Here is a 20,663-nt window from a genome sequence, read left to right as displayed (position 1 = left end):
CCCAGTAGGACAATTCATTTTACAACTCATATTTTTGTTTATCAATGTGCGTGTAAAAATAAATCAGAAAATCTAAATTTAGAATAATCAAATAGCTACTTTAAGAAAAAACTAAAGGGAACAGAGACACACCAGACAAGGAAACAGAAAAACAAACGAGTTCATTATATCAACATATAGCCTACCTTTATCAAGCATCTGTTTAGCCAGCTCACAGGTAGGCTAAATTAAGTAAACGAAGGAATTGTGCGGGGTAGCTAAATTAACTTTTAGCTTGTTAAGATGCTTAGCAAAAAGCTAGCCAAAGACATTTTCAATCAATTAAAAGGACACATGTTAGCCTGATTAGCGACCGAGCTATAAACATAAACATAAAACTAGAGGATCTTTCTTAAATCTCTCTAAAACCAAGGACTTAAGCAGTCATTTAAAAAAGAACTGAGAATCTCACTTAGCCTTGTAGCGCTGTAAACATTGACGTAAAGGTGTTAAACTAATACGGAATGTTCATCAGGCATAGCAACAGTAACTAAGGTGGTGAAACTTCTGTGCCACTGGTTGCCTGGCAACTCATTATGACAACACTGAAGGAAATCAGAAAGATTTGCCAGTTAGAAACTAACCAAAAAGTTCCCCCGTTGAGTAGCTTTGAATAGTGGCCTATGACTTTTTTTTCTTTATTATTATTTTAATGTAATTTTATGAGAAAGAAATGTCAATGTCTACACTTGTTTCCATCTTTAATGTCACTAAATAAAATACATTTAATTGACGTCACGTGGCCTTTGTCATGTCAATAGTCTATGGTTGACATGACCCCTCATGTGACTCCTCCTTCTAAATTCAAGATGGAGTACAGTTTAATCACCTGGATCATCATCATTTAGGGGGATTTTGTGTACAATATAAAATAGCCTACAATGTTATTTGGTAGGCTACATATCTCGACAAGAATATTTTTGAGGTGATTTTGGCGCCTCCCAGTGGCCTTTGGCCTGTCTGATATCTGAAACAGCACATAAGGGCTGAAACCAACACTCAACACTGCACAAATTTTCACCAAGATTATGCTGTCTCCTAAAATGATAGGAAGTTCATGGTTGGCTTGGCTATTATTAAGTCACATTAATAATAGGCCTATTCAGAAACTTCAATTAGCCTACTGTATTAACTTTTTATTCTTGTCTAAATCAATCAAACGTTTATCTATCTCACTTGGTTTAGTTTTCTTATTGCCACATTAGGCCACACTATATGCTCTGCTGCCCTATGTGCTGCATGTTTTGCGGTCCAGTCCGGTTCCAGTGTTTGTGGGTGGGTCCTGCTGGTGGGACTGGCCTCATGCATGACGTGCCTCTGTTGACAGTAGTAAAAGCTTCAAACACACACACTCAACTCCCACAGTCACAGGCTGTAGCTGCCGCCCTCACACACTCTCCCGCTCCCCGCCGAGCTGTCACCGATCATCCGCCGCTTCCACGCTCCTTCACCCGGCTGTGCGTCCTCTGCGCACCGCGGCGCCGACACCGGAGCTCTGACTGACTGAGGCTGAATATTTTTGTTTTTTCTTATTACAACAAGGACGAACTAGCTATAAGGAATATGGCTTCTAAATCGATGCAGTGTCTGAACCTGTCGGAGGAACAGATCAAAGTGCTGGAGGACAGTTTCAAAGGCTGCAAGCATCCGGATGGCACGGAGCTCATGCTGGTGGCTGCGGAGTGTGGACTGTCAGAGGAGGACACACAAGTGAGTGGAAACCTCCTATTTCAGTTCTCACAGTCACAATCTTTCAGTTTCTGCGAGCAGGAATGTAGTGATGATGATTTCCTGATGTTTTTGACTTATTTATAGATGTTTGCTGCAGATTTGCACACAAACAGGACGTTCAGAGTTTGAAGAGGATATGAAACCACTGATTGAACTGCTGTAATCATTAGTAACACTGCTTGTGCTTGGTAATAACTGATGATTTATGTCTTCTCTAGGACCCATATAGACTTATAGTTTCCACTATTATACTTGTCATAAAATCATTTTTTCCCCCCATAAGGACAGTTAGTCTCCGGTCTGTCTGCAGTCCAACAAGAGATGTAAAACAAGTTTCCTATAGGAAGTGTATTGATTGGTTTTCTCCTGTGCTGGAAGATTAAGTATCAGTATTCAGAAACACCGATATCACAATGTAACAAGACTCCAGTACAAGTAATAGCCCATTAATATAGGAATCCAAGTGTATATCTATACATTTATTACAAAGGATAAAGGTATAGGGCATTCATTAAGAACATGCCTCTGTTAAATTGTGTATGTGTAATTTTGCTAATTTTTCATTAGGTGACTGGTCCGGTTGATAAAAGAGAATAACTAGGCATTTATGTGATAAATTATATTCTTTATCTTTATATTACAGAAATGCAGTGGAGTGCCAGTCCAAGTGGGAGTGCACTTTACCACAGTACTTTACTAGATGTTTTTGTTATCATTAGTTGGTATTTGACTTCTGTGCGGTTTTCAGAGGTTTGACATGAGTTTCCAGCTGTGACTTTAAAAACACAAGATCTCGACTCAGGAAACTTGACTTTATGGTATCACAGCTTGGTGTAAAGAGACTTTGCAGAGTCATGAGGGTTATCATCGTCACTATCAGCGCCTCAGTCAGGTGATATCTGAGGAAATACTTCTAAAGGCACTGACACAAAGTATTTGACTGCAGGAAGAGGGTGTTTCTTTTTTCTTTTCTAAAAGAAAAACAAGACCTTTAATCTGAAATGTCCAACCTGGTGCCGCTCCACTGACAGTGAATGGAGCAGGTTTGTGGACAGTGGCGGTGCTGGTCAGTGTTTCTGTCACAGTGAAGGATGAAATAATCATCCGATCACAAGGCAGCGCCTCATTGATCGTCAGCGGAGCAGCTCCAGGTCGTTTTTTTCTTTCTTCCTTCATGGTGAAGTCACGTCAGAGTCGAGTTTCCTGCTGCTTTTTCAGCTCTGAGAACGACTTGTTCACTTCACACAGTCAAACAGTGATTCGTCTGTTCAGGGTGAAGAGGTCATATGTTTGGTGAGAATCACGTCCTCAGTCACTTTACAAGGAGAAACAACTCACACTCTGGTTCCTCAAATGCAACACAGCTTAATGCAACCTGGGTATATTACTCTGGGTTAATCTGATTGTAAACTTTATTTATTAATTATTAATGAGTTTACAGCACCTGACGCTTAGATGGGCCTCTGTTGTAGCACTAGTTTCAGTCACTGTAATGACACAGAAACAGGTTTAAAAAATCATGCAAACCAGACTCTAACCCCAACCCCTAACCAACTCTGAGGTTTTAATGTGAAACTTCAGAATAACCTTGAATCAAGGTCAGTTTTCTGGAGCTTTCAACCACATCATCAGTGGAAAAACTTACAGTATAAGGGTCAGGTATAAGTATAAGTTATGATGTGAATTGAGATGTCTTGTACATCTGTCCCTTCAGTTTCAACAGTACATTCACTACAGTAACGACGTCTGATGTTAAAAATCATTAGAAAACAAACACTAAAGAACTAGAAAATGTTTTCTTATGAGTTCATAATTGTCAGGATGAGACAATTGTATCATAATCACATCATGCAAGTTGTATGACACTGTTCAGGATGTAAATATAATTGAAAATCACCAAAGAAAACTGATTATAAATATCCATACTATATATTGTTTTGCTATCCACCAGCTTGTTTTGATTTGTTTTGACCAGACAGGCTAGAGTGGAGTAAGATTTAAAGATGTTGTTGCACTCGGTGACTGTCATTTAGTTTTATATATAGATATCAAACCCCAACACATTATTCCTGAGGTATTTAGTCTCCTCGCTCACTCGCCCTCCTCTCCCACACGTTATAGCACTCCCACCATCCTGGATCGTGAGGAATGCCTTTGGCCTACTGTACACTGAGAAGTCTGAGGCAACTGTCACATCAGGAGCCAGATGTGAAGCTTCAGAGCACGGATAACAACATCTGAAGCTTTGCAGGCACCTCCAGTAGCATTCCTCTCATGGATAGGTCACTGTAAAAAAAAAAGAAAAGAAATCTCTCTCTACAGGAGTGACGGATGTTTTACTTTAAGATGAAACGAGTCGGTTGTTATTGCTGTTGGCAATTTGACAGGCAAACAACGCCACTGTGAGTTTAGCTGTACTTGTTGGGAGTTAAAGCCCTGCATGTAAATTCTGTCCTCTGTTGGAGTCGAAGCAAAACATCGGGTTCATTTTATAGGCAAATTTCTGCCGGTCTTTGTGTTTGTGAGCAGACAGACGGGTTGAGGCTGCTGTAGAGAGAGCGAGAGAGAGAGGCGGAGCTCTCACATGGCGTGGAACATGTGTCCTTTTCATAATTAGCTCTCTCAGTACAAACATTTCACCAATCAATGACTTGTGTGTGTTTGCGTCAGACACATGTTTTGCGTTGCTCGTTTTTCCACTTCGACTCCACAAACCAGTTCCTCCAGATTTCTCAGGGAACATTAAATCTGCTGCACATTTCATGCTGATGTGTAAACAGCTGCTGTGTGGAGTTTTCCCTGTGATTTAAACAAGAAGAATTTCATATCATACGATAGTTGTTGCATCTTTCAGACTTAATTCTTCAATCCCTGTGGTTTAGAGCTGCAACGGCTAGTCCATTAATTGATTGACAGAGAATTGGCAACTGTTTTTGATAACTGAATAATGGTTTAATTCAGTTTTCAAGCTGTAATGACAAACATCTGCTGGTTCCAGCTTCTTAATTGTGAAAATTCACAAAATTTTCCTGTCTTAATTGTAGAAAATTCAATATATTTAGGCTAGATAACATCACCTTGAGCCGGAGGAAATTGCAGCAGACATTTCTAACCTTTTCCCGGTGCTTTAAAGACCGAGAAGTTAATCGATTGCTCATAAAAACTTAGCAGATTAATTGATAGTTAGAATAATTGGTTGTGATCCAACAGCAGTTACGTTGGGAGAAAATACTTTAATCCTTAATCTCTATGGTGGGATTCATGCATCCAATAGACATCTGCGCTCCGAGTTAGCTAAACAAATCTGGCCAAGTTGAGCCACATGTTTGTTTTCTTCTGGCCCGGTTCTACGGCCCAAATCTGGCCCATACACAGCACCATTATCTGATGCTACTCCTACATCTGGACTGATGTGCTGTGCAGTACAGAAAATATTCCAGCTGTCAGTTAATACTGAAGGATAACAGCTGGACTCTGAAAGTGTAGCTACGTGCCAGAGTTGGGCCAAGAACTCAGGTACATGTTCGGCCAGAAGTTTTATTTTGCAGCCTGAGGTGATCCAAACCAGTCACTTTGATCAGATGTGAGAACAGTTATAAGGACCCATGTGAATCTTTGCAGAAAGAGGAGGTTTATGGGTAACTATTGGTTGTGGAGGCTTGCTGATCAGCTGTCATACAAAGCACTGTATTTTTAGCAGATGCATTGTGGTGATGTGCATGTCGCCAACTGTCGAAATATCTTGAACTCATTCGCCAAAATGTGTCGCCCAGACATCAAGCCTCGGTGTGACCGTCAAGATGTATCTTTGAGTGGACATGCAAAGAACAAGAAAAGACAGAAAAGATACCAATTTGATTTAGTTAACTGCATCTAACTCTATTACAGCCAAGCCCCATGCATCTTCACCCTGTCATTACCATGACAGCAGATGGGTTTTACTATTTGGCTCTGCCCACCGAGGTTTAAATTGGAGCTTTTTCTGCTTCAAGAGAGGTTATGACTTTTTTTTTAATGCACCATAGGCTACTGCTGCTTCCCAATCCTTCCTCTGGTGTTAGAGACTGGTAGCTACTATTTGTTGTGTGGGAAGGTTGGAGAAGCTGTGGCCAATGTGACATGGGGGGGCCCAGTCCAGGCACAGTGAGGTAAAGATCTGGCTGCTCATCAAAGGACCTCACTTCGTTCCCAGCTGATGTTTTTTTTCTGGTTTTATTTTTTCTTCTTCCTGCAGCACACCTCCTGGAGTTGGAGTGTTTTTGGACTTGTTAACAAAGGTCTCATTGGAGGAGGTTTAGCTGAGGAAACACACCCCCCTCCCTCCTGCCGCCACTCCCCGTTTCACATTAACAACGTTTACAATGTGCTTCAGCTTCTGTGCGGCGTGTTTAAGCTCCTTTCACAGATTTTTTTTTATTTTATTTGTTTTACTGTGCTGCAAAGTCAGGGCTTTAAAGGTAGAGTCAAGTTTGAAAGACCTGGTTATGTAATCCGGTGCTAGTCGAGGGGAAAACATGACACAAGCACCATTGTGTGGGTCAGCAGGATTATAAATCTTGACATTATTGTTCAGAGATGGCATGTGTGTAATGCTTTTACAAGACATTCAAAGAACTTTTGTACTTTGAGAGAGGGCCAGAAACAATACAAGGTACAAAGCAATTCAAGTCCATTCAAATCCTGGAAGAGGAAAATGACATTTTTAAAGACTTAAGCCCTTAAAGGCCAGACCTGCAGCATGAGAAACCAAGTTTAGAGACTGAGACTGATTTCGTCCCTGTATTTTTTTAAGTGCAAACCCAGAAACCTCCAAATGGGAATCTAATATGTTTTCAGTATAAAATGTGGAAACTGTTCCACACACATCAGAGTCAGGGTCGTGTGTCTCGAAGCCTCAGAGTCGTATCCCTCCCTTTCCCCTCGGTGTTATCAAAATGATGTCAGCTCTGTTGTGGATCCCTTGACAACCTGAACGGCAAAAACAGCGATGCGGCAACGGGTCGCGGGTGTGTTGTAGCTATCGTAGCGCTGGCTGCAGTCGATGCCGTCATTAGCCGAGTGGTCGGAGAGCAGACAGGCAACTCGATCCAGAGAAACAGGCCCAGTCTGTGCCAAACATTCCCTGTTAAAACTGGATGGAAACATTCGTTTTTCTGTGGTTTCCCTGACACAACTTCACCTCAGGGTCACTGCTGTGTCTGCATGAGTCAGCCACCACATTTACATGCACCAAGAAATGTGACTGTAATGTGATTATAAAGCCAACGGGAGCCAGAAAGGAAAATAACTGCAGTTTGTTTCTCTCTGTGAATCATGGTTTCTTGAAGGTTTTTACAGCTGGTAATGTTAACCTTCAGCACAGTCCTTAACCCTCAACATTATTTAAACCATTTTTACAAGCTTAATACTACACTAAGTTACAGTTATAGATGATCAACCTGAGCCATCCTGTAAACTGCTAACTTGTGTCATACTTACTGTGTAATGTAACGTGCTAAACACTAGCATGTTGGCACATTAGTGCTAATGCTACTGACAACATTAAAGGGATAGTTCAACATTTTGGCAAATTGGCCCATTGCCATAATCCCTATAGTCATACTGTAGCAGTAGGTTTGTTAGAACGGCGGAGCAGAGCCGTGAGCTGCTCAGAGCTACGCTACGGAGGCTAATGGGATTTCTTGGTTTCCCTCATCAAACTCATCATACACAATCCAACAACTTCAAAACGCTCTGGTGGACAAGTTGTGACCTGCACATTCACCACGCTATGAGATAATAACAGAACGTTACAAGACAGAGTTGTTTTAGAGGCAAATGCAGAGACTGCTTGATGAAAAACTGCCTTAATTAATCACCAGACATCAGCGTGTGTTCAATTCAGTGTCTGTTGATAATAAAGTTAACATGCTAACGTTTGCATGCCAAAATATTAAGCTAAATTATTATAACTTTAGCCAAATATTTTCAGTGGACATTATGTTAGTTTAGTGTGTAGGCCTAGTTGTTGAGTTGTTAAAGAGCATAGCCTGCCCTGCAGGTCATACTATTTTACAAAACGGATATGTAATCCTGTCTAAAAATGACCATTTAAAAAGTTGAGTGAGGATTTAATACGTTAATTTTCGCAGTTTGTCAGCCTCCAAGTTCACTAATAATGTTTTGAAACCGGGTGAGACTTTGCAGATTGTCATAATTGTATTCACATATGTTTGTGTAGGGATTAGACTTTATGCTAAACTAAGATAACACAATCTGTCTACATCCTGTTATACAAACATGAGATTAGTATGAACTCATCTAATTCCTCATTATGATGTCATGGCAGTTTCTTACCCGTGTAGTGATGCTTTGACCACGACTGCACCAACCTGTTCTGTGCACTGACAGCTACAGACAGCCGTCAAAATATTGTGCATGTACTAAATCCCATGTTGTGTCTTGCTTGGATGCTCTCTATAACCACAGCATATGTAAACAGCACTATTAGGTTTCCAGTCCAACACTTTTGTATAGGAAGCTGAATTTACACCCCTGGTTGTTATTTCCAGTCGGGCGAAGCCATTGTTTAAGCCACATGTAAATGTAGACAGTGGCCGGGGGATGAGGAAAGCATAACAATGCATTTGGAGTCGTCAGTGTTTTTGGTTCAAATCACTCCTGACAATAGCAGAACTCCACCTGGATAATTTCTCAGGAATATTCATGTCATGGCTGCATTTCGGATCAACCGGACCCAGTTACCTCATCACTCTCGTGTTTCAGGCTCTGCAGCCAAATGCATGTCTTCTTCTCCAACAAAACCCCCACTGTTAACCCCCTCTTTCTTATTTTTATTTATTTATTTATGCTTTTTTCCCCTTTCCTCCAGAAATGGTTCAAGCTACGTAACGCACAGTGGCGGCAGGCCGAGGGTCTTCCGGCTGAACTGGGCTCCGTGTTGGACTGAGACCTCCCGACCTCCTCCTGGATGCCCGAAGCTCTGCGCTGGCCTCGTTTCCCTCCCCATCCCTCCCTCCTCCTCTTCCTCATACACCTCCCTCTCCATCCATGTGTCCATCTCTCTTTTTTGTATCTATGAAGCTATTTTAACTTACAGAATGTGAAGGTGTTTGTGTGTTGATGATGATGATGCCAATTATAACCGCCATGTTTACAGAAATAATAAACATATTGTTATTATAAGTTAAACCGACTCTGACGTGTGCTACTGTGCATCTGGGGTTCAAATACCCTCCATAGGAAGCCGAGTTACACAATGGCGGGATGTTCAAAAAAAAAAAAAAAAAAGGGGTGTGGGTGTTTTTTTTTTTGGGGGGTGGGGGGGGTTATGCTTTTGTTTTCCGTCTTTGTTTACATGCGTGTCCATCAGCAGGGAGCGGGGCTGGACGCCAAGCGGTTCACAGGGTTATAAAAGATGTAAGGAAGCGCTGGGATTACAATGGATGCTGCTGGAATCTGCTGCAGGAACGACCACAGACAAATCTGGAACATGTCCAACAACAGAGAGAGAGAGGGGGGGGGGGGGGGGGGGATAGAGAGGGGGGAGGGACATGTGAGCCGAGCGGAGCAAACTGAATGGCATCATGGGCTAAACAAATGGCAGGTGATGTCATTTCATTGTCCCTTTTTTTTTTTTTTCTCTCCCCCCGTGACCGAGTTAGTTCTGTATAAAGGGGGACGTGAGCTCACCGGTGATTTAGGGCTTTGGGCCTCACAGAGAGTCCACTTTAAAAGGATCAGGCCGGCGATAGTTCTGCACCGCCACCGTCCACATGTCCACAAAAAGACCAATGGTTTCTGCCAACAAGTATTGTGTGCCTATTAAAACTCTGTCACAGAGCTCCATTGTTGTCCAGAAACAAAATATAGAGCCCTACTTGTAAACAAAACTCTTTTTATAGACGTTATTAAAAATATATGGAAGTCAGACAGTGCCGAAAGACTGGTGTGTAGCTGGTTTTCATGTTTTCATGACATTAACTTACAATTAACTATGGGGATTAATCATATTTTAATGGATCAACTTGATAGATTGATAGACTTTAACATGTGTAATGTAAAAAACTGTGTGCAATAATATCACAAGACAAAGAATAAATATATAATTTAAAAATAAATAAATAGAAAACGTAAAAAATAAAATAGACAAAGTGCATTTTGCTTGAGCTTATTTTGCGAATGTGAATGAGATATTGCAGTGTAGATGTTTTATTGCACTGCAGATGTAATATTGCACAGAAAAAGGTTATATTGCACTGTAATGGAAATGAAATGGACACTTGGAGACATCCCTAAATTCAATACAAAATGAAAAAGTAAGATTCAATATTGAGCTCTATTTGTAAACAAAACTCCTTCTAGTGAATAATTTTCACAGTTTTACATCTTCCGAAGGGACCAATGGGCTAAAAACAACAAATATGTGGAAGTCAGATACTGCAGAAAGACTAGTGTCATGCCTCTTCTGGTCTTTTAATGGCATTTAATTACAATTTACTATGTACACTTATTAGATTAATCATATTTGAATTGGCTGACAGCCTGGCTGACAAAATGAAAAAGGACTCAAAACAGTTACATAAAACTGAGCAAATTGTCTTTTGTCATGATGATAGTGACCATTTATATTAAGAATAAGAGTTAAATTTGAAGTTTCAGTTGTGATAACCACAGTTTTCTACAGCAGTGGTTCTCAAACTTTTTCTACATCAAGGACCTCTAAATTGACACCAGAAATACACAAACATTTGTTCCGAGACTGAATAACATTGCTTTTTTTTTGTCATGGTCCCAGAGTAGAGTCTTGACCAGTGGCGTCATTTGGGTATGGCGGTGTATGGCACTCGCCATACCTTGACTTTGGTAGAAAATGTTCAGAGTACTGGCACTTATAGATTTTAACCCTTGGCGTACCGGGACTTTTTACAGCGTACTGGGACGGCGTACAGTGTCCTGTTGTAATTCTCTCTGACCGATTCGCGATAGTGTTGCCTCTTTCTCACCTGCCTCTCTCTCTCTCTGCCTCACTGAGGGGCGGGGCTGCCTCGCGCCGTGCGCTGTGTCTGTGAGAGCGCGTGTACGAGTGCACGCCGCTGCATCATAGATGTAACTCTGACTGTATAACTCCATGTGCTGCAGACGTGAATGTGGAGCGACTAAAACCTTCGTGAGTTATAAAGCCATCAACATGACTTCCCAGTGGTGCCTGCTAACAACTTAGCCTACCACTTATTCCACATGCTTAAATATGAGTCATATTTCAGTGCTTGTTTGGCTAACACTAGCTACTTAGAGCACAGTAAAATGAAAGCTCTTATTTGAGAAACACAGTGAAGCTGCTGCAGTCATCTTGTTAAGAACAGGCTAATGACAGCTGTCTGTGAGTGTGGAGGCTGTTTATCTTGTCACAAATCACAAAAACTTCTAATTGAGACAAACAAGTCCCAAGCAAGCCCATCTCTAACATTAGGCTACCTGAATGTAGTGAATCACAGCAGCAAGCAACAGGAGGAATCACTCATTCAATTTAGTTGTGAAAATTTTAATTTGTTTCCAGATTAAATTTATTCTGACTTTGCTGTTAAACTTTGCTGTTCTTACTGTAGAAACATGTACTGTAGATTAGCAGTGAATGAACTCATTTTGCAATAATTTGTTGACACAAAAGAAATTAAGACAGGATACAGACACCTTTTACGGAGTGGATAAACTTAAAATAGCCTATTCATTTGTCTTCAGAGATTATTTACAAATGGATTTTAACAAGAAAATACTTGTTAAAAATCTTTGTAGAAGGTGAGTCAGGGTTCCCACGTGTCCTGGAAAAACCTGGAAAATGGTTATCCAGTCATGGAAAACACATGGAAATTGAGAAAATGTTGTCAAAGGTCCTGGAAAAGCTTGAGTTGTCCTGGGAAATTATTTATCACACTATTACATCAGCTACCAGCTCTGTTTGACTTTTTCAGACCCCACTAATGATTTATTTTCCAAAGTTATATGAACCCTTGTGTGGTCATCCAATCCATAGCATTGATAGTGATAATTCAGAAAGCTTCGTGATTTTGCTCTCAAATCACACCAGATTGCTGCATTTCAATTTACAATGCGCACAAATTTTCGGCCGGGGGGCACTACCCCCCGGACCCCCCGGGGAGGGGTTGGTCCTTGCCATACCTTGTCTAAAACTGAAATGACGCCACTGGTCTTGACCAATGCCTGTATAAGGTTAAACACAGGATATTTGCTGCTGCACATGTTGTACTGTATATAGATAGACAGATGGAAATAATGGAGCAAGAAGAGAGCGAGGACTCAGTTTGTGAAGAGACTGAAGAAGGAGAGAAAGAGAGAGAGAGAGGATGGGGTTTGCTGCCAAAGAGCCGGGAGTGAAGTGAAGACGCTGAGATCGTGGGAACGACCGATTATAACAACAACGAGCTCAACAGAAACCAACACCGACCCAACAGGTAGTTCAACCGCTCCTTAAACACACCTGCGTTTTTACCGGCTGCTGTCACACACTGTCACACACACACACACACACACACACACACACACACACACACACACAGTGACATCACACACACATTCATAGAGTGTGAACACATCAGCAGTGGTGACTCTGACTCTGTTTATTCCTAAATCTAACATCTGTCTCTCTCTCTGTCCGCGGCCTCCAGTCGCAGGATTTCAGTTTTGTTTACGAGGACATTTGATCCTCGTTAGTATAGAAAAAACACATAACACACATCGTGGTGGTGTCTGTTTCCTGTGCCCGGGGTGTTTTCCTCTGTCCATCTGAGCATGAAAATAAAAAAAAAAAGACTGTGACACCCACTGAAAGAAACACAAACACACTCACACACACACAGAGAATTGCTCAAGCCCCCGGCTGAAAACATACATTAGTTTCCAGACCCGCCCCTCTCTCTCTCTGCTGCTGTTGGCTCATAAATCCCCAGTTTAATCTCACAGATACTGAATTGCACAACACTGTAAAACGGTTGAATACCCAAGATGTTGTTGTTCCCTATAGGTTAAAGAACGATCACGATGCGGTCGATGTATCTGCTGCAGCAGCTCGGAGGGTGGTGGAAGAAAACCCACGATACCACACAGTGAGGTTGTGAAACTTTACGACCAGTCAGAGTTTCATGGCAGAAATTTCAACACAATCCTCATTTTAGCTCGACTGCTGCTAAACTCAACTCTAAATCTTTATTATAATGAAGATTTTTAAAGGAGCAACACGAGGTCTTGTTGCTCTATCGAGGGTTTCAGCATCTCTCAGCTCGTTTTTTTATTTTACGGCCCACAGTTTTACTGGTTCACTGCAGACGGCTGTTTTCACCTAACTCACTGCAGTCTGTCCTCAACCTGCTGCAGCACTGAAGAGCCAGACAAACTAAATTAACGACTTGCCAGGGAATAAGGTGAAGCCTGCAGCAGCTTAAAGCAGAAGTAAGCAGAATATTTGTGTTAATATAAGTCTTAAATAGTTATATCTTCCGACAGCAATCACTTACATAGAGTGTTTGGTCTGAAACACGGGTCTGTCAGTCACTCTGCTCTGCTGTAAGCTGAGGAGAAAACTTCTTGTATACTTCCTTGTATCCTACAAGCTTTATCCAATGAGGAGAGAGAATGGCATGAAGGGCTGTGTGTGCAGCCAAGGGATGCGTGTGAATGTGGTGACGTAGGGACGAGGGCGGGGACTGCAACTCCATCGGCTGACAAGGATTGCTTACTTCTGCTAAGAGCCAGATGTTTTCATCAGGAGTCGGTGCAGAGGACACAAGAAGGTCCTCAGAAAATTAGAAGAAAAATGAGGTCAAATTCAACGAAAAAAATGTTAGATTATTATTTATGTGCGTTATTGTAAAGATGTATTTCATATTGTATTGTTGACCTCGAGCTGCTCTGCTTCTGAAATAACAAGGAAAAGATGCAGCTGTTGCAAATGTACGGTTACACTTTATAATAAAGTACACACTATTAAGCATGAGTTAAACATGAATAAATACTGAATTCTTCATTAATAACGCATGAATACTTATTAGTATTAGTGGGGCGGCAGTGGCTCAGGCGGTAGAGCGGGTCGTCCAATAATCAGAGGGTTGGCGGTTCGAATCCCGCTCTCTCCCAGTCTCTGTCGTAGTGTCCTTGGGCAAGACACCTAACCCAACTTGCCTCGTGTGCATGCGTATGAATGATCATGGTGGTGGTCGGAGGGGCCGTTTGGCGCGAAATGGCAGCCACGCTTCCGTCAGTCTGCCCCAGGGCAGCTGTGGCTACACACGTAGTTTACCACCACCGGTGTGAATGTGTATGAATGAATAATGGTTACTGTACGCGCTTTGGGTATCGGGTAACGGTAGAAAAGCGCTATATAAATGTAATCCATTATTATTATTATTAGTATGTTTATAAATACAGTTGGTGCTTATCAATGATGAGCAAAACATCTTTAACTACAAACTAATGAGTATTCATGTGTTACAAATGATGAATTCAGTATTTAAAGCTTAACTAATGCTTAATAGTGTGTACTTATTATAAAGTGTTACCCATATGTACTTATGTGTAATAAGAAAATACAAGCAATACTAGCATACTAAAATAAAGTTGTTGTTGTGTTTTTGGGTTATTGCCAGGGTGGTTGCAAAACGGGCTAATGTTAGTTAATGTTTGTCTTTAAGTCATAATATTCAAATGTTTAATCATGAAATCATTAGAAAATAGAAACTCAGAAACTTTGCACACACATAAAAGCTGTATTTTTTATTCATTATTAAAACTACGTGTGTGTGTGTGTGTGTGTGTGTGTGTGTGTGTGTGTGTGTGTGTGTGTGTGTGTGTGTGTGTGTCAAAGGGAGTTAGTCTCTGTTACAGATTACACAGCTCTCAAACAATATTACAATCTTAGTTACCTTAAATCAATAGCAATTTGTATAATGCTCATTATAAGATGCAAATAAACACTGGTTTAGTTTGTGGAAAGCTGATAACTTCCCCAAACGACTTTACTATGGGACGACGAGTTGAATAAACTTTACTTTCTTGATTATAACTTCATATAAGAGTTAATTAAGTTATACAGTCTTGACCGCCCCTCCCTCTCCTGCATTGATCATATGACGGAGTGAACTGAGCCTCTTTTCTTCTGTTTCGCCACGAGAGCTGATGATGAGCATGTGTGTGCAGAATTTGAATGGAGCCTGGTTTTTGTCTGTTGCTAAGTAAAACTGCGCAGAGCAGCGAGGAATCTGTTGTTCGGACGCTGCCAGGCTGCAGCCGGCGTCACTCTCTGCAACCTGACTTTTTTGTTCCACTTGATGTGACATCGACCCGATCGTTTCCTCACCACGTTTGTGCAGAAGTCGTTTCTCTCTTTGCACCTGTCACTGTTCATCTTCATCCTCATCACGTTTTTACCATTTTTAAAGTGATTCTTCTTTATTCTCTTTCAACGTTGGCCTCTGCAGTTTGTTCCTAAAATTAAAAAAAAAACACACCTATGTTACTAATGCATGTTAAAGGGATAGTTCAACATTTAGGCAAATTGGCCCATTGCCGTAATCCCTATAGTCATAGCAGTAGCTATGTTCGTTACCTTTAATTGTCGGTGCAAGCTGTTTTTAGAACGGCGGAGCAGAGCCGCGAGCTGCTCAGAGCTACGCTACGGAGGCTCATGGGATTTCTTGGTTTCCCTCATCAAACTCATCAAATACACAATCCAACAACTCCAAAACGCTCTGGTGGACAAGTTGTGACCTGCACATTCACCACGCTATGAGATAATAATGTGACATTATGAAACAGAGTTTAGTTTTAGTTTAGTTTAGAGGCAAATTCATGCTGATTTAGCTGATGCGCGTTTCTATCGGGGGCAGGTTTTCAGCAAGCAGTCTCTGCATTTACCTCTAAAACAACTCTGTCTCGTAACGTTCTGTTATTATCTTATAGCGTGGTGAATGTGCAGGTCACAACTTGTCCACAAGAGCATTTTGGAGTTGTTGGATTGTGTATTTGATGAGTTACATGCCATTAGCTTCTGTAGCGTAGCTCTGAGCAGCTAGCGGCTCTGCTCCGCCGTTCTAAAAATAGCTTGCACCGACAATTAAAGGTAACGAACCTACTGCTATGACTATAGGGATTATGGCAATGGGCCAATTTGCCAAGTGTTGAACTATCCCTTTAAAGTTAAGACGATGTGCTGATCAATTAGATGGACAAGGCAAGGGATGTATCTATCCACCCGTCCATCCATTATAAACGAATGGGATGAAGACAAGTTGACATGTTGTTTCAAACAAAGAATAAAGATCAGAGCAAATTAATCAATAATCATTGGTAAAAAAAAACTAAAAAAAAAAACTACACAATTACACACTATACAATTCTGTTTTCCAGTTTCTAAGTCGACAGGGAGACAAACTGGAGTCCAGTGTTTATCTACATGTGCTATTGATAACTGTGATAATATAAAACACTGTTGACATGATCTATCTACAACTCCACCCACTGAGTTTCTGTTTTTATAGCACCCAGCTCCAGAAAAAATGTCACTGTTGGTGGTTTGAAACTCAACACCAGCTTCAGCATCTAGACACGGAAGAACCACAGCAACAAGATGATGGGACTGGAAGTTTACATCACATTACAACACTGGAGGGAAAAGGAACAAACAGCTCAGTGGGGAAGAATCTCACCAAAAATGTGTTAATTAAACTAATTAAAACACCTTCTGTTAAACTATGGGCGGTTTCACTCTTTGGATCAGTGCACTTCCACTGTAGCATCAGATTGCAGTGGTTTTCTCTGGAAAATATTTTATTTACTGAGGAGGTTTTTTGTTTGGAGAGAGTTCCTGTAACTCCACCCTGACACGGTTGTTTGCAGAGCGATATCATGCAAAACACAAAATGATAACCAGAGATACAGTAGTTTAACTCTCACAAAGCTAAAACTAAGATATGGATCATACATGGTTTGACTTTTCTAGTTTAATTACACGAGAGGAGGTTTCAGGTTCGCCATCGCTGCACTGACAAAATATTAATTAGGTGTAAATCAGGGAGTTGTTTTTAGAAAAAACAAAACAAGAACAAGCTGGTACGTTAAAGTGTCTATAAAACTGTCTGGACGATGGTATGAGAGCGTCTCACATGAACTGCAGGACTTCCTGTGTTTTGCAGAAGGTGTGGGCTGACTGCACACAACATCCTGTCAGAGGCCGTTGGCACAAAACAATGAGGTAAAAAGAAAAAAAAAATCCACACCCACAACAGAAAAGACACAGTGAAGCACTCAATGTACAAACATCTTCTGGTACAGTATTTATCATTAATAATATAACATAATTACATTTATGATCAGTTTATCTTTCTGTTATTTTTTCACTTCATCACCTCTCTGTGTTATAAAATAGTAAAAATGTTGCATAATCACAGAGATGACGTCTTCTTCAGTCGTCTCAACTAATAGATGTTCAGTTTACAGTCAAAGACGCTGCAGATCTGAACATGGGAGGAGCTGCAACGGGAAAACATTTCACATTTGGTTTGAATAAATGTTTGGAAATATTATCAAAAATTAATTTTCTGTGGGTTTCAGCACAACACAACGACAGCAAAACCAACACAACGGCCATAAAAGGCAGTTTGTTTTATCTAAATATCTAGACACTAAATGAGGATTCACGCAGACGTCCAGTCATTTTTATGGTAAACTGTTGTTTTAATGATAAGAGACGTAAAATTTAGAGGTGGTAAGTTGTAAAGTTTTTTCCGGCTCTGGCAGCAGAGTGCAGCAACATTTAGATGAGAGTCAAGTGGATCCACATGCTCCTGGACGCACGTGTGTGAACGAGCGTGTGGTTCACGTGATGATAGACACTCCTATTGGCGGGTTTCCACTGATCAACAGCTGGAGGCGGCGATGAGGAACGAGCGTGAGCCAACAAACGATGGAGAGTCGATGTGACGCTGGTTGTAAACACTGCAGGTTTTAAAATGTGGAATAGATCATTTGACCTCGTCCACACGGATACGGGCTTAAGTGAATCCTCATGAGTTTTTTTTTTTTTTATAGTTTCGCTGTTTCATCCAGACAGAAACAGCGTTTTTGGTTTGATTACTGTCGGTTTCCTCGGAAATCTCGCCCATTAAACCATCATCGATCGTCATATTTGCTCTGACACTCTCGGTCAACAATTAATCCACTTTAGAGTTTAAATACAGCTTTGTCTTCTCTGTTTTTGGTGTTTATGTGTGGCGACGTTACAGCGCTTATGTAGCTACTACTACACTCAGTACGTTTACATGTACAGCTAAATCGAGCTATGCTCAAAATTTGATTCTGGTGTCTAATCAGACTTCTGTCCTTGTCCAAGTTCACATGCAACTGAGAAAATCGAATAACTGACGGGAACGTGTCCTCCTCCTGAACACCAGGTGGCGATAATGCGTCGTTAATACGGCCCCTTTTTCCCGTTGACCTATTAGCCAGGCAGCAGACCGGCATTTTCAAACAACAGCGAGATGGTTAATCATACGGCTTTGTTCATCTCGTACGTAATGTGCACGTTACTTATTGTGCAGATACGGTGCACGCCATCCCTCATGGTCATGGTGACGGTGTAAGTAACAACAGCTTCTGCGACCGGCTTTCTTGGATGTTTTTGTTCCAGGGGGTGTGGAGCAGGCGCATGCGTTGTCCAGTTAAACTCCGATTAAGGCGTTACGCGTACATGCCAGAGAAAGTCGATTTCCAATCGCATAATCTGGATGTCTTAATCGGAGTTGGAGAACTCCGATATTAGTCGGACTACTAAACCGTTTACATGCACTCAGTTGTCCAGTTATAGTCGGATTAAGGCAATAATTTGGTTTTCATGTAAATGAGTGTTTTGAGTCGTTTTCAGTGGATCCGTGTGTACACAGATATTTCTTGAAACGATGCCGTGTTGAGATTTTTATCGAAACAAACAACAAAAAGATCGTTTTGGGATGAGGCCCCGTTTCCGTGCGGATGAGGCCACAAACTGTGAAGTTTATTCGATCTCCTGCTCTGTTAAAACTTTGTTTGTACTCTGTTTTGTTTGTCGCCTCTCCTCCTCCTCTTCACTACCTTTCCATCCCAGGTCGCGATCTCAGCAGGCTAATCCCGGATTAGCCTCCGAGCAGGACGTGGGTTCAATCTCCCTTGGTGTCGGGCCACAAACCTGCGGCCCACGCTGCCTCCAAACAGCACGGGGGGCCTCACATCAGCTGTGGCCAGGCTTTATGTTAGAGAGGTGTCAGTGGGATTACAGTGGATCTCCAAAACTGAAGCCCCAGCACCTCTGTCAACTGCACTGTGGGCAGGTTTGTGGTATTTTTCAACAAGGCACGACCTCAATATTGGAGGAATGGCTTTGTTCACAGCACAGACTGAATAGAAATCAGCGCACCGGCAGGGATTCGTCCGCACATGGTTGTGATATAAACACTAAATCCAGCTCGAGTGCAAAGGAGAAACCATGTGGATCAGTATATCACGCTGAGGCTGCAGCTCTCAGGCAGCGAGAGAGAGAAAGAAAGAGCAGGAGACATGTTTTTTATTCCTGACATCGCTCAGTTCGTCTGCTTCTGATTTTGAGATCCAAACCAGAAATAAGTCATAATATCATAATCCAACAATAACGTCTTTGAGGCTCCGTGCTCTCGGTGATGATATCAGCAGATGAAGCAGGTTGGATGCTTCACAGATCTCTCAAACTGAGTCAGGAATTTAAACACTTTAACACACTCAGTGATGATTTTATTACTTTAAACTCTTTTTGATGAGGTCATAATTTGATTTTTTTTTTAATTTTTTTTTTTTACTTCAAGTTGTCATGTACATCCTGTTAGTGTAACTGGTGTCTTTGCTCATCTTGATTTTTCTTCCTTTAGTTTGGAGTTTGCAGTTTAAAGCTGTTTTGGTGTCAGGATCCTTCTTTTTTTGGGCTTAATGAAATTTTACTTAAAGGGATAGTTCAACATTTTGGCAAATTGGCCCAATGCCATAATCCCTATAGTTTTAGGAGTGGTTCGCAAGCTATTTTTAGAACACCGGAGCAGAGCCGCGAGCTACGGAGCTACGGAGGCTAATGGGATTTCTTGGTTTCCCTCATCAAACTCATCAAATACACAATCCAAAAACTCCAAAACGCTCTGGTGGACAAGTTGTGACCTGCACATTCACCACGCTATGAGATAATAACGTGACATTATGAGACAGAGTTTCTGCTCCGCCATTCTAAAAATAGCTTGCACTGACAATTAGAGATAATGAACCTACTGCTATGACTATAGGGATTATGGCAATGGGCCAATTTGCCAAAATGTTGAACTCACACAAACTGCTGTAGTTTTATTGTGACCAACTTTAAAAGTGTGAGATTTGCATGTGTGATTATGTTCTATATTAATTCTGTGAAAGTATCAAAGCCTCAGTCCTCAGAGAAATGCACAGTCTGTATTCAGAAACTCAGGACTTCCTGTCACTTTGTGATGTCACAACAGAGCAGTCACCCAAAGTCCCGCCCACCACCACTGGGACCCACCATCCAACAAACAACTTTCAGGATTTGGTTTCTCTGAGTGTTTTATTTTGAAATCTGCTCTATTTTGATTGGGACACTCAGTAAAAACAGTCAGCCAATCAGAAGAGAAGCTCAAGTTTCCATCTCCTGAGGTGGTTTTTGACTCTTACAACCAAAAATTTCTCCTCTCATGTTTCAAAACTTCCAATGTATAAAATATGGACCATTAAAGCTGATATATGACAATGGATTGTATTTACTTTTCCATCTTTCACAAAGTTTTACAATGAACAAAATCTTCTTAGATCAACAATGACTC

General features: G+C 41.2%; 1 protein-coding gene across 1 annotated transcript; it reads left to right on the top strand.

The window, feature by feature from the left end:
* Positions 1-1,434: 1,434 nt before the first annotated feature.
* hopx (HOP homeobox) lies at positions 1,435-8,961 on the top strand. The gene is made up of 2 exons (XM_085788701.1): positions 1,435-1,749; positions 8,642-8,961. Exons 1-2 carry the CDS (start codon positions 1,603-1,605, stop codon positions 8,717-8,719), a joined length of 225 nt encoding a protein of 74 aa, XP_085644827.1. The 5' UTR covers positions 1,435-1,602; the 3' UTR covers positions 8,720-8,961.
* Positions 8,962-20,663: the final 11,702 nt, after the last annotated feature.

Source organism: Trachurus japonicus, chromosome 10, assembly GCF_045865225.1.
Source record: "Trachurus japonicus isolate A0001 chromosome 10, Traja_1.0".
In the NCBI taxonomy this organism is placed as follows: Eukaryota; Metazoa; Chordata; class Actinopteri; order Carangiformes; family Carangidae; genus Trachurus; species Trachurus japonicus.
Note: the sequence above shows the minus strand (reverse complement) of the source record. Positions and strands in the feature narration are given on the sequence as shown.